General features: G+C 49.2%; 1 protein-coding gene across 3 annotated transcripts in view; it reads right to left on the bottom strand.

Annotated features, from left to right (window-relative positions):
• Positions 1 to 15170, bottom strand: part of PTPRG (protein tyrosine phosphatase receptor type G) — a 777325-nt gene that overhangs the window by 88303 nt on the left and 673852 nt on the right. For all 3 annotated transcript variants that reach the window (XM_062201187.1, XM_062201189.1, XM_062201188.1), the window contains exons 11-12: positions 14537 to 14586; positions 11887 to 12664 (exon numbers count right to left, since the gene is read on the bottom strand). In XM_062201187.1, coding sequence (XP_062057171.1) covers positions 11887 to 12664; positions 14537 to 14586 — 828 coding nt within the window. The remainder of the gene's footprint in view (positions 1 to 11886; positions 12665 to 14536; positions 14587 to 15170) is intronic.

The following is a 15170-nucleotide window of genomic DNA, read 5'->3' as shown; positions in this document are numbered from 1 at the left end:
GCAGTCACATCTCGTTCTCTCAGAAGAACGTGTCCTGCAGGGGCACTCGGTCTGAGCCTCTGCTAGAACAGCGACCATGCAGGCACTGGCAGGAACACAGACATCTCCTCCTCCTGCGGCCCTGGTCCCCTGACACTCGCACCGCCCAGCCACCACTGTGTCTGCACGGTGCACCCTTAAGTACAATGGACACAGTGGGCTGGCTGATCCGACCCAGGCTTCACAGCCTTTCCAGCTCTGTGGCTCTGGGGAAGAGACTGCCTGTCTCTGTTGCTGCTCCCGCCTCTCTCAGAGGCAGACAGATGACAGTTCCTCTCTAGCATAGTGCAAAGGATTAAATGAGATAATCCTTGTGAAACAGAGACCTGATTTCTGCCTACATAAATCATGTCTACAAAATGCACATGGCCACATGCAGACTGACATCATGTGCTCACTGTTCAAAAATCATTAAAGTGGACTGGCATTGCGGTGCAGTGGGTCAGGTTGCCGCTTGCAACGCCAGCAGCCCATGTTGCAGGAGACCAATTCTAGTCCCATGGGCTCCACTTCTGTTCCACTTCCTGCTAACGTGCCTGGGAAAGCAGCAGAAGATGGCCTGAGGACTTAGGCCCTGGCCACCCATATGGGAGACCTGGTTGGAGTTCCATGCTCCTGCTTTGGCCAGGCACAGCTCTGGCCATTGTGGCCATCTGTCTCTCTGCCACTCTGCCTTTCAACTAAATCAAATAAACCCTTTAAAAATTACTAAAAGGGGGCTGGTGCTGTGGCATAATAGGCTAAGCCTCCATCTGTGGCGCAGGCATCCCATATGGGTGGCGGTTCATGCCCCAGCTGCTCCTCTTCCAATCCAGCTCTCTGCTATGGCCTGGGAAAGCAGTGGAAGATGGCCCAAATACATGGGCCCCTTAACCCACATGGAAGACCTGGAGGAGGCTCCTGGTTCCTGGCTTTGGACTGGCCCAGCTCCTGCTGTTGTAGCCACTTGGGGAGTGACCCAGAAGACGGAAGTCCTCTCTCTGTCTGTAACTCTGACTCTCAAAGAAATAAATAAACTTAAAAAAAATTTACTAAAGAGCTTCAGGAAGGCTTGAGTAGAACAACAGGGCAGCACAGGCCTTGCTGAGCGCAGGGCCTCTCTGAGTACACAGGGTGCATGCTCAGAAGCGGCCCCCGGCCCTGGCCAGCTGCACACTAACCCCAGCGCCTCACTCGGGGGGAAGGAACCAGCAAGTGTTCACTCTTCAATTCCCTTCAACGGAACCAAGCAGTGCCACTGAGCGTGACCCTATCACACACCTCCCACTGCTCGGAGGGCACACCCTTGCTCTGAGCGCTGCATGTACCCTAACTGCCTCCTGCACGGCCCGGCAGGCCCTGGCTGCCCAGGGCCTGAAGGGCTGGTTTCCTTCCGTGATGTCCAAATCCTGGCACCAACGTCAATGCAGCCCCTCATCATCTCCATCCCCAGTTCACCGTTAACGGAGGCTTCCCAGTGCCGGCCGTGGCTCAGCAACGGGCCCCACACAGATGCCTGTGGTTTGACGTGCCACTCGAATGATTCTTTTTAACAAAGTTTTACTTATTTGAAAGTCAGAGTTAGAGAGAGGGAGAGTCAGAGATCCTCCATCCACTGGTTCACTCTCCAGATGACCTCAATCACAAGGCCTGAGCCAGGCTGAAGCCAGGAGCCAGGAGCTTCATCTGGGTCTCCCACATGGATGGCAGGGGCCCAAGCACTTGGGTCATCCTCTGCTACCTTTCCCAGGCCAATAGAAGAGAGCTGGATCGGAAATGGAGCAGCTGGGACCTGAAACAGCACCCATATGGGATGCCGGAGTTGCAGGCAATGGCTCTACCTGCTACGCCACAACACTAACCCCAACAATGATTATTTCTAAAATTGTGGGTTAGCTGCCAATATTTAATAAGCAAAGAGCCACCTAAAAATCAGCAATGGAAGCTTCTCTTGGAAAGCAAAATTGGCAACAAATCCCTGAACTCCCACACGACAAAGATCAGCTGGAACCAGCAGAATCCTCCCTTCTGACTGAACATGCCATGCTCCTTTGCCACAGTCTACACTCTTCCCTAATGTCACACATGACACTGCCTCCCTCATCCCCGAATTCTGCCAGCTCAGTCTATGAGCCTAAATTCAGTCTGCAGGGTGGTACTGTGATCCAGTGAATCAGTAGAACAACACAAACTTGGGTGTTTTTAATAAAAAGAGCCATGGGGTGGGCATTTGATGTAACATAGATACCAATGGGAACACCCACACCCCTCTAGCCAAGTGCCTGGGATCAAGTCCTAGCTCCACTCCCAATTCCAGCTTCCCGTCAATGCACGCACCCTAAGAGACAGCAGATGATGGCTCAAATACTTGAGTCTCTGCCCGCCACGTGAGAGCCCAGGTGACTGAGTTCTTTGCTGCTGGCTTCAGCCTCACCCGGCCCTGGCAGTCGTGGGCACTTGGGGAGTGAACTGACCAACGGAGCTCCCTCTCTCTGCCTGTGGAGTTCACCTTTCTCTCTGTCTCTCTGCCTTACAAATGAACTTCTGAAAAAAACAGCAATAAATAAATTAAAAGGCCTTATGATCAAAAGCAAAAATCATGATCCTGATAGATCACCAGCCTGGCTCAACACAAGAGGCTGTTTAAAGCAGCCTGTCTTCAACTCAGTGTCCCTTTGAAGAGGTGTTGTTTTGTGACTACTTAGAAATTAACCATGTTCTGTTCTCATGAATTTGGACATTTTCATTGTTTTTCGCGGAGCTGTCTCTGGAGAATAAAAATGGGGAAAAGGAGGAATCGAGTGATCCCCAGGATATCCCGGTGACTGTGATGTGTGCTGTGCAGCTGCTGGGAGGGCCAGAAGCTGGGCCTAGATGCACAGCCCGAGCCTGCTCTGGGAATGCCTTGCAAATGAAACTTGGGGCAAAATGCAAACTACGATCTCTGGGCATCTGCAGGGGGCGGGGCAGGTGCAGGGACCTCCCCACAGCCGTTCCTGCTCCCAGTTGTAATGTCAGCACCAAGCAGAATCTGAGTAAAGTGCCTGCATTCTGCCTTTAAAAAAAAAAAAATTTAAAAAAAAAAGAAAAGAAAAACAGTTTCAGTGGCATATGTCATCACTGAATTAATGCTGTTTGCCTTTTACTGGCTTGGCTCTCATCCCAGTAGAAGCAAATAAAAACGGAGCACAATGTACTATAAATGCTGCAGGCAGCGAGGCATCAGATGGACGCCACGGCGCAGCTTCCTACCCGACAGGAAGGGCTCCACTTGTGCCACGGCACAGGGACCCCTACGTTTTCAGGACCGAAACTAGCTTAGATCTCAGAGGCCACTATGAGGAGCAGGAAAAGCAGGATTCTTTCATTTTCAAGAACGACGAAGAAAAGGATGAACTGAATTCATAAATGTATAGCCTGTTCCCATCACAGGCAATTTCACTGAATTTAATCTGAATAATACCACTCATTAAAAACCACCTACCTCTGGGAACTAAGAGGGCTGTTTTTTAAAGATACAGTGCAGGCCCTGTGGCCCAGGGGGTGCTGGAGCACTGGGTTAAGCCACTGCCTGCAGAGCTGGCACCCCATATCCGATTTCCAGGTCCAGGCCCGGCTGCTCCACTTCTGATCCAGCTACCTGCTAGTGCAGCTGGGAAAGCAGTGGAAGTGGGCCCAAATACTTGTGCCCCTGCCACCCTCTAGAGAAACCTGGATGGAACTCCAGGGTTCTGGCTTTGGTCTGAGATGTTGTGGCCATCTGGGGAGTGACCCAGCAGATGGATATTCTCTGTGTGTGTGTCACTTTGTCTTTCAAGGAAATAAAATAAATCTTGGAAAAGGACTACACTGGCAAAAAAGCACGTATCTTAGCATCTTCATTTCTTGATCAGTTCGGTTACGCTCAGTGAATTCACACTGCTGTGCAACTCATCTCTAGAACTTTCTCATTTTACAAAACTGAAACTCTGTACCTAGGAAACTGTAACACCCATTCCCTCCCCAGCCTCTGGAAACCACCACTCTACTTGAGTCTGTCTACTCTTGGTTCTGTGTTTAAGTGAAAGCTGACGGTATTTGGCTGGCTTCTTTCACTTAGCACACTGTCCTCAAGGTTCATCTGTGCTGTAGAAGGGGACACGATTTCCTTTCCAGGGCTGACTACTATTCCACTGTGTGTATACAACACATCTTGCTCATTCACTCAACCACTGACGGACACTGGGTTTGCGTCTGACTCTTGGCTGTTGTGAGTAATACTATAGTGAACATGAATGTACAATTATCCCTAAGATCTTGTCTTCAATCCGGGTATCTACCCAGAAACGGAATGGCTGGGTCATATGCTCCTTCTACTTTTAATTTTTTGAGGAACTGCCATCACTGTTGCCACAGCAGCCACATCCTTTTACATTCTGCTAGCAATACGCAAAAACTTCCATTTCCCCATATTTTTGCCAGTCCTTGTTATTTTACATATATATACATATGCATATATATATATATATATATATATATATATGGTAGTCATTCTTATGAGTGTGAAGTTACTGCTGTTTAACAGGGTCAAAAAATTTGTCTTTATTTTTCTGGATCCCCAATGTTACTTAAACCAGTGTTGCAGAGAAATGATTGCTCATCATTTGCTCCTGCGACAGGATACTGGTTCTCTAATTTAACATTTATGATGTATGAATTTATTTGAAAAGATGAGTGAAAGGGGAAAGAGGAGAAAGATCTTTCATCTACTGGTTCACTCCCCAGCTGGCTGCAACAGCTGGGGCTGGGCCAGGGCTGAGGCCTGGAGCCAGGAACTCAATCCAGGTCTCCCATGATGGTGTCAGGAACTCAAGCGCTTGAGCCATCATCTGCTGCCTCCCTGGCACAGTAACAGGAAGCTGGACTGGAAGCAGAGGCAGAACTCAACCCCACACAATCTGATAAGGGATGCAGCTACCCAAAGCAGAGGCTTAGTCCATGATAGCACAATGCCTGCCCCATGAAACTACTTCTGGGTTCCCATTTAGAGGAGTGGGCTGGACCAGAGCACCAGTTGTTTCCATTTATAAGAATGCATGTCCATTTATGTCTTGTGAATAAACATTCTCTTCCCATTTCACACAGAGCTTCCTCCACCAGACCTCAATGATCAATCGCTAGTCCGGCATCTCTATTTGAATTAGAGAGTAGAAAAGTGGGTATGATGATTCCTGACTTAATTGCAAGCTCCATAAACATGGCTAGCCCTAACCTATCAGACTGCCTCAAGCCCGGCTGCAACAGCATATGGTTCTGAAATCAGCTGGGGACAGAAGTCACACACATACACTATCTTACATCCGACATCCCTGCCACCTGAGTTCCTGACTCCCAGCTTGCTGGAAACGTGGCTATTCTTGGTCTGGTTTTCCACAGCAACAGATACACAGTCTGTCCTAGTTCAAACATCACTCAAAGGGCAAAGATGAGAGACTCAGACACCTTCTAGGCTGCAGCTAAGCTATGTTGGCAGCTGCAGGGCCTGCCAGGCTCTGCCACCCGCTGGCGTGGCCGGGAGCTGCCCCCAGAGCAAGGACAAGCCACGTGACCGTGACCGAAAACGCTAACTATGTTTGGAAAGGTACCTGGCCAACAAAACCTGCCTCGGGTTGTGCTGCTGGTAGTTGTTTCTGATAGTCAACAAGTGCTGGGTGTCCTTTGTTTCAAATAAAGTTCACTAAAATGTCCCCAACCCCTCCAGACAGATAGCTGGCTGTTGCATTTGTGATGTCCACCCTTTCTTCCTGAACCTGAACTACCACTGATTATTGTTCTGAAATTAACCACTCTTTCTTCTCTTCCCCCGTCAAGTAAACTTCAAAAAAGAAAGATGAAGGGCAGGTGTTCTGCACAGCAGTTAAGATGCTACTTGTGACACCAGCATCTCACATTGGAAGCTCTGGGTTCAAGTCTGAGCTCCACTTCCGATTTCACCTTCCCGCTACTGTACACCCTGGGAGGCAGTGGTGATAGCCAGCGATTGGGTCTTTGCCACCCTTGTCAGAGACTCAGATTGAATTCCCTGCTACTTACTTTGGCCTGGCCCAGCCCTGGTAACTGAGGGCATTTGGGGAGTGGATGGAAATTTTCCCTGCCTTTCAAATAAAATAAGGAAACAACTTGACATAAAAAGGAAACTTGATATTAATACTACGAATCAAGGCTTCTCCATCCTAGCACACCTAGAGCCCCTATTGTGGGGACTGTCCTGAGGACTTGAAATGTTTTATAGTGTCCCTGACCCCTCCCCCATGATACTAGCACCCCCCCTAACTTTGCTGTGACAATCAAAATGTTGCTGGAGACTGCCCCATACCCTAGGGGAGGGACAAATCACTCCTGCTTTGCAAATGGAAAGCGGATAGCTTTTGAGTGTTCACCACATAATTCACATGTATCTGAAATCACCTCGCCTTGCTCACTCTGGGAACTGGTACCCACGCGAGGCAACAAGCAGCATAGTGTCTGCTGGGCTCCCTGGACCATGGAGGCAGACCGCACTTGGACCCTGTCTTTCCATGTGCTGGGTGGCCCCAGGTATGTTCGTTAAGCTCCCGAGCCCTGGCTCCTCACTGCTGTGGCATCAGCAATGACAGACAGCACAGCCCTCACGAGAGGGTACACAACACCAGCAGGCGGCCACGCCAACCATGGAACAAATGGTAACTGAGGGTGCTGCGATTATTTCTGTAACCACAGGTTCCCAGGTTGGGTTCCTTAGAACTTAAGGGCTCCAAAGAGGGAGCTCAGGCTTGCCCAAAGGGATGGAGTGTTTGGAGCTTAGCACCTTCCATTCTGGCTCGAAGCATAACAGCAGCCTGGGGTCTCTGCACACTTCCAGCCATTCTCAGCTCCTGGGCCACACAAAAGCAGCCTGTGGGCAGGATCTGGCCTGCAGTCTGTGGATTCCCAGCCCTCAAACTGTACCTTCCCTGCAGGACATGGCTCAGGGCTACCCTAGAAGAGGCAGTCAATGACCCTTTAGTGAATGTAGGTTTATACACTGGGGTTTGGAACAAGGCTGCATCTGCAGGGGGGAGAGTCTCCTTGATTTGAGGAAGCCAAGATGGACAAGGCCAGCACCGATGAGGAGTCTGGACGCTGGGCTTGCATGGATGTTTTCATGCGGGCATTGTGTACTGCACACTGCCCCAAGGACAGCTTATTGCATCGCCTGGCTTCTGCACTTGCAGGGTCAGGCTGTGACTCCTGAGGGAGGGACCCTAGGCTGGATTCACATCACACATAGCGAGCCAAGGGCTTGCCGCTGAACAGCTGCTACAAAGAAGTGTGCTGAGAGCAAGTGCCTGCTTACAGGCCTCCAATCCCTCAAGAACCTTCCAGAGCAGTGGCAACTATAGCCATCAACAGCAGAGCAAACTACCTATCCCAGGGATGTATTTAGTTTGGCTTGTGTAAAAAAATATAGTTTAAAGTCTGAACTTATTTTAACAATGGCTGGAATCAGTACAAAACCCTGTATTTCTTTGCTAGGCATTCTCACTGGCAAGAAGTGGCCCTCTGTGGAAAGGACATGTAGTCTCTATTTGCTGCAATCCTCACCACTCCCTAATATACAACACTGGGTCTTTTCCCTACTGATAGTCCCAGTCTGATTCCTGCTGGTGCCTGACTTTGCAGCTTCTTCTATAAAAGGATTCCTCTTGTCTCTCCTGGGAGAGGCTACTAAAGCTCCCACTCATAGTACTGGAAGAGACGTTACTCAAATGTCAACGGAATCTTAACAACTCTTTTGGAGATACTTGTAGAACTGTAACATCATTTGTAACTTTAAACATCGCTGTTCTCAAAGGGAATAAATATTGATTAAAATAAGTTGTTTTGGCTTCACGTGAAGAAAAAATAAATGTGGAACTGATTTAAGCACAGGAACATCTAAAGTCTTTCAAATGAATCACTGCTAACATTAAAGGGATGGTGATTTGCTAACATTCAAGTGATGGTGATTTGCTGAATGACAAAATCAGTCTGGAGGAAGCAGAGGAGGGGAGGTGGAGGATGGGATGGGTGGAGTAGAGAGAGACCTTGGAGGCCCTGAACTGATGTTGGGCTTACTGGTGTACCCCACAGAGGCTAGGCTAATACCAGGAGTCAGGAACTCAAACCAGGTCTCCCACATGGGTGACAGGGACCCAAGAACTTGAGCCATCACCTGTGCCTCCCAGGGTGCACAGTAGCAGAAGATGGAATCAGGAGATGGAATTGGGAATCAAACCCACTCCCAAACATTGAAACTGCCAAGCCAAATGTCCATCCACAGAAGTCATTTTGACTGACAACCACCTGGGGACCGGTACTGGCAAGCTCTTCCATGTCCCCGGATGACTGCGAAGGAGAAGCCTGTTGGGGTCTCCTGCAGCCACCTGCAATACTGTGTGGCACTAGGGTTGCTGACGGCTCCTCTGTCCTTGTCATGGGTAACCAGGGTGACTCCTTTATCTCTGTCCCCTTCTGCACTGAAGGCCATCCCAAATCCCCTTTTACAGATGATGACCCAGAGCTAAGACCCGCTAGCGGACCCTGCTTCAATAAGGGGCGGAGCTGACCAGGTTGATGTGAACCCAAAAGCCACTCTGCTGAGACGGAGACACACTCAGACACCTGAGGGGTTGAAGCTGGAGACCCCCGTGACCCCCAACTAGAGCTGGGAATCCCCAAGTTCACTTTCCGCTGCTTCTCCCTTTTCCCTGGAGTCTGGAGTCTGACTGCCAGGGCAGTAAATCATTTCTACTGACCTGGAGCTGCCCAGCCACACCCCTCGCCAGTCTCTCAAGCTGTAAACACTCTCAACCTAAGCTCCAAGCAGTCACACTTTCCAGGAGTACGGTCTCAGAAATGTTGAAGAGCAGCAGGCAAGAATACTGCTTTTGCCAGAGCCCTTAGTCCAGAGGGGGAACCACTCAAGCTCCAAAATCAGTTCCAAGTCTACCACTTGTCTTTGGAGAAAGCCTGGATCAGCGCCGGTGCGGAGGGCCAGGTCCTCACGAGGCATCCTGTAGCCACTCCTCCCTCCCCGGTGTGATCAGCACGCGGAGGGCCTTTCACAGAGCATCATCAGATGAGTGACTGTCCTGCTGAGATCCATACCCCCTTTCCTCTTTCAAGCACAATGAAATCCTCAGCACGGCCAACGAGCCCCCTTCGCTCCCCAACACGCCTCTCCTCTCCTCCTCACCCTCTGTAGACTTCTGCCCTGGCCTTCTCAGAGCTGCTGCACGGATCCAAATCTGTCCCCATGGAAGGGCCTCTGGACGTGCCTCTCCTGCAGCCTTGACTTCTCTCCCGTGGCTCTTTGCATGGTAGATCCTTCCCATGCCTTGGGTTGTCCACCCCTGTCTACTCAGCACTGCACTGTCTCCCTCCCCAGCTGCACCAATTAACGCTCTTCCAACCATGCATTTATTTACTGGACCATTGTCCAGCTCCCCCACTAGGATGTAAACCCCTAAAGAATGGAAATCTGTCTTCGACTATCCTCTATTCCCAATGCCTAGTCAGTGCCTCATGCACAGTGGGCACTTTGTAATATAATATTTCTTTACTATGTTTACATGTCAAAGTGCATTTTCTTTTTTCACAGGAATTCCTAGGGAGAAGGTCACATTCATCCAGGAATAGCATACAAGAGGCCCCGTGTTTCCACGGAAGGCCACTGTGCACCATTCTCTACAGCCACAACTACACTGAGCCACAACCAGAGACCCCCCACTTAAAAAAATTAGTTCATACCAGCTTTAAGAGGAAAGAAATTCAAAACATGAAAATTTATTCTAAGTTGTATCTTAACATACGAGATCTCAGCTTTAGATGAATTTTAATGTTTACAAGTGCAAAAGCAAATAAATATTTACCAGTTGCTTTTTTTTTGCACTCTTATAACTCCACAACAGCTTTGATGCAAAAAAAATTGTTGCTAAACATCTTGTAGTCTGGCAAAATGAAGAATTTCTTATTAAGAAAATCCTTCGCAACAATAGCAACCCCCATGCTTGCGGCTCCCTTGCGGAAACTGCCAGAAGGCTTCATTAAGATGTAGGCATCCGACGGAGCAACAAAACTGCTACCTGTCAGGGCGAGATGAGCATCCTAACACGTGCAGGCCACCCTAGCCACGTGGCTATGAATTGGGTCATGCATACAGCCAGCGTGAAGGCTGGACAGAGCATGGCGTTTCTTGAGTTGGGACCATGGGCTCCTAGCAGCTCTCCTTTCCTGTCCCCTTTCATTCTTCAGATTGCAGTGTCAATGTCACTTCTCCCGAGTGGCCTTTCTTTAATGCAGGTCCCTGGCACCTCTGTCATTCTCTCTGACAGCTTCCTGTTCTTCTCTCTGCTACCACGTATACCATTTCACAATGGAAAACCTTGGCTCATTTTCTGGCTTGCCAGCCGGCCACTAAATTTGCTGGCTCTCAGATGGTCCTGCTACCTAACGTCCCAGCACACACTCTGGCTGAGCACTGTCTTCCCTATTAGGCTGTAACAAGGGGCAGAGACTGAGCCTCGGTGGTACAGCACCCAGCCCAACGCCCAGCACAAAAACTGGCCTTGTATAAACAGACGTGTGGGATGGCTGAGGGGTGAAATCTTAAGTATCTAAGATGGACAGCTTATACATTCTTTTCTATTATGATGGGGCTGAAGTCTTTGGAGTTATCCTGAGACAAGGAGATAAACACCAAGGAAAGATTCCAGTGAAGACAACAGGGAAGGTTCTTGTTCAAATAAAATAAGGAGACACAGGCAGACAAGCACACATCTTCACAAATCCATGTAGAAACCTCAACACGTTGGTGGGAAAATGAATTGAAGGCTAAGTCCCTGGGCTGGCGTTGTGGTGCAGGGGGTTAAGCTGCTGCTTGCAATATCGGCCTCCCATATGAGTGCCCGTTCGAGTTCTGGCTGTCCCACTTCCGATCTAACTCACTGCTAAGGCACCTGGGACAGCAGCAGTGGATGGCCCAAGTGCTTGGGCCCCTGCCATGCATGTGGGTGACCTGGATGCTGCTCAGGGCTTCTGGATTGAGCTTGGCCCAGCCCTGGCTGTTGTGGCCATTTGGGGAGTGAACCAGCAGATGAAAGATCTTTCTCTCTCTCTTTCTCTCTCTTTCTCTCTTCTCCTTCTGCCTTTCAAGTAAATAAGGAAATAAGCAAATCTTTTTTTTCCTTTAAAAAAAAAAGCAAAGTCTATTTTGGTGCAAAAATTTTGAAATGCATACTTGTATTTTTTTCAGAACACACATTTTCCAGGAACTCTTTGAAGACATTTAGAATATGAGTGAGTGCAAAATTCCTTTCCACCAAAATAAACTTATCTTTTTTTTAAGATTATTTATTTGAAAGTCAGAGTTACAGAGGCAAAGACAGAGAGAGAGAGAGAATGAGGGAGGGAGAGAGAGGTCTTCCATCTGCTGGTTCACTTCCCAATGAGCTGCAATGGCCAGAGTTGTGCTGATCCAAAGCCAGGAGCTAGGAGCCAGGAGCCCCTTCTGGGTTTCTCATGCAGTGCAGTGGTCCAAGGACTTGGGCCATCTTCCACTACTTTCCTAGGCCAAAGCAAAGAGCGGGGTTGCAAAAGGAGCAGCTGGGACTAGAACCCGTACCCCTATGGGATGCCGGCACTGCAAGCGGCAGCTTTACCTGCTCCGCCACGGTGGCAACCCAATAAGCTTATCTTAAATTTCATTTTCCACCAACTTCCTGAAGCACCCACCCTCCCAACCGCAAGAATATGAAGCATTTTCCGACCCTCCCCCGGCTGGCTGCAGTGTCCACAGCAGCCCCTAGCTAGGGAGGGCCCGCCACTCACCTGGGTTGACAGTGATAAACCTGCTGTCCTCCGAAAAGCGGTTGCCCCGGGACATGGGCTTCTTGGACGGCATCTCGGGCCTCCTGGCGTCACTCCAGGACTGTTCCTCCGTGACTGCGGGGGGCACTTGGGTGGAGGTGACCGCATCCGAGGCCAGGCCAGGATCCATGTTCCTCGCGCCGTCTGGCTCCTCTGTGGCGACGGCAGCCTGGTCCTGCCCGTGCCCAGGTATAGTCTCATGCCCACCCTGCTCGGCAGTCCTGCCGGGAGCCGAGCGCGTCGGGCTGGTCTCCACCTGGCTCCGCTCCCCGGCCGCGTGGGTCACCCCGCTCTTGTCTTTCTTCTCGGAGTCCTTCTCTCCGTCCTCCTCGTGCTCCCGCTCGCCGTCCTCCCCCTCGCTCTTCTCATCCTTCTCTCCCTCCTCTGCGCCCTCGCCGTCCTTGGTCGGTGCCGAATCACCATCGGGCCCCGGGGACGCCAGGGCCTCCGTCGTGGCCAGCACGGGCCTGCCCGCCTGCTTGCTGGCCGCGGCGGCCGTCGGGAGGCGCGTGGGCCACACGGTGCTGGGGAAGGAGGAGATACCGCCACCGCCGAAGCCCAGGCCAGCCAGGAGCGTGCTGGTGACCACTGAGGCCACGGTGGCCTGGCTGCCGCTGGAGGAGGGGCCCATCCCGGTCGCCATGGAAACAAAGGAGAAGGGGATGCCGGAGGATGTCCAGGTGGAAGAGCCCGAGCTGATGGGGGCCATGTCGGCGGAAGAGGCTGGAGAGGCTGTGGGCTTCAGGGGCCACCAGGGGAGGGTGGAGACGAGGCAGAAGAAGGAGAAAGCAGAAAATGGTCAGTCGTGAGGAGCGGGCACCAGGCCCTGGTTTCTGAAACCTCTGCAGGTGCTACTTGTCCATTCCATGGGGTGGCCCTAACGGTGGGGATAAAGTCAGCGCTGAGCGATCCATGGTTGTGCATTTGCACCTTACACTTCCACCTGGACTATCAAACCTACATCATCACTGCTACCACTCAGCAGGAGGGCAAGCAGGAAAAAAAAAAAAAAAAAAAAAAGCAAGGGCACACCAAAGCTGCTGTAAAGAGAAAGAGTAGGGAATAGATGAGCTGCATCCCATGGTCAAGTCTTCTGGGGCCATGGCCATGAGACAGGAACCCCTGGAGACAGCATCTGGCTCTTAGGTTTGCAAAGACCCTGGAGGCCCTAGGACAACTCCATCACCTCACAGTGGGGAGTGCAAGAGCCAAGCAGCACAGTGGCCCGCCCAGGTCGGCAGGGGCAGGAGCTACCCTCAGTACTGCAAGCACCTGGTTTACATGGCTACACTTCCAGGCTGGCTGCAGCGTGGCCCCTGTACCTTTCAGAATCTTTGGGTTTATCTTTGGAAAAACCTATGCCCTTCCACCGGGAGTCTTCAGAAAGTTCATAGAAGATGTATATTTTGAAAAAAAAAAAATTATGTATTGATTTCAACTTTTTTTTGCACCCAAATAAACTTTCTTTTAATTCCATTTTCTATAAACTTTCTGAAGCACACTCATGGGCAACAACATCAACAACAATAACAAGAGCTCCATTTAACAAGTGGCAGCTGTGTGCCAGGGCTGGCTGTGCTATCCTGGAGGCAGGCACAGTCATCATCTCCATTTTACAGGTAAGAAAACAGGTACAAAGAAGCTTATCCAAAACACACGGCTGCCTACCCAAACCTCAGCTCGTCTTCCCCACTCTACCACACTGGGGCTCAACCATGGGGTTTTATGCACATGGGGTAGCTACAGCTCTGCCATATTAGTTCCATTTTAGTTCTTAGGAGCTGCTGTACAAAGTCAAACCTTCCAACCTATCAGGCTTACGGCTGAGAACAATCACAAGAACAACTTCAGATTTTCTAACTTCATCAGCAAGTTTTAGTTTGAAAACTTTCCTGTTTTGAGGCGATCAAGCCAGCAAAGTGAGGTTCAGAAGCTGGGGAATGAAAACCAAATGGCACAGATGACCGGGCACTTGGTGTAGAGAACTCAGCCAGGCTAGTCTTAAACTGAGGATCCCTCGTGTGCTGTTGGGATGCCGGCACATTGCTCAACTCATTGGCTCTGGGTTTTCTCATCCGTGCAATGGGAACAATGGTAATGCTGACCTTGTGAACTGCATTAAATAACCTGTTTCTGAAAGCCAGTTAGTGCTTAGTGAATTTTCAGCTTTTTTTTTTTTAAATCACAACCAGTGTGATTAGCGATGTTATTAGTCGTACTAGCGATGGGGAAAGTTAGATAATGATTCAGGTTCCAGAAATCTGAAAACTCAGGCGACTTTGGGCAAGTGACAACCTGTGAATGTTGGCTTAGGTCAAATGAAGGGTTTGCAACTGATATAAACCCTTTACCCTCTTACATCATGGAATCCAAAAGATCTTAAATAACTTAAAAAATCTGGAGGATTTTTGCCTTGACATAATTCTATAGCATAACCCCTCAGCACTGTTACACGAGTTGCTTTCATCATGTACTGAATGATAAAGAATTCCTGAATTTTCACCTCATCCCGCTCAGCAGTTTAACAACATGACACTGCCACCTCGTGATGACAGTTTGAACTGCACATTAACAACCAGCCAGGAGACAGCCACTATCATTCCTTACTTACCACTCCTGTTTTCACAATTCTGGTCCCTTGGAATATCCGAGTGGTATTTGCTGAGAAATAAAGAAATTACATTATAAACAATATAACTTTTTGTTGTTGTTTCAACAAATTATATTTATGTACACAAATCTGAATGACTCCTAATTTTTCCATGTTACAAAAGATAATCTTTAGATAATCTGCAACCATTTAAAAACAGAAAAACATTCTTAGCAGGTGAGGCATCACCAAAACATGCCAAGAGCCAAATATGGCTGTGGGCAGCACTTTGCTGTTCTCCGCCTTCAGCTATTTGTCAAAAAATACTTTTCCTTTTTGTCATTGTTTTCTGCTTTACTGAGGTACAAGCTAGATACAGTGAAATACTGGAATTGTATTGTTCAATTCACAGAAATGAACAGCAGTGTAACCAACACTCATATGAAGATGCACACTTCCTCTAGTGCTTTGTACACAAATGGTTTGCCTGCGACCTCACCCAGCCCCAACTGTAATCACTCTTATGATCCATCATAGTTTGCCTATTTCTGAACTTTATTTACATGAAATCATATTATTTTATTGTCCCTCCTCTATAATTTTTTGGTTTTAAGTTCTTATATTATTATCCTTTTAGTGATGCTAATATCCATCC

Source organism: Lepus europaeus, chromosome 9 (assembly GCF_033115175.1).
Source record: "Lepus europaeus isolate LE1 chromosome 9, mLepTim1.pri, whole genome shotgun sequence".
NCBI lineage: Eukaryota > Metazoa > Chordata > Mammalia > Lagomorpha > Leporidae > Lepus > Lepus europaeus.
The sequence above is the reverse complement of the archived record's forward strand: the minus strand, read 5'-3'. Positions and strand labels throughout refer to the sequence as shown.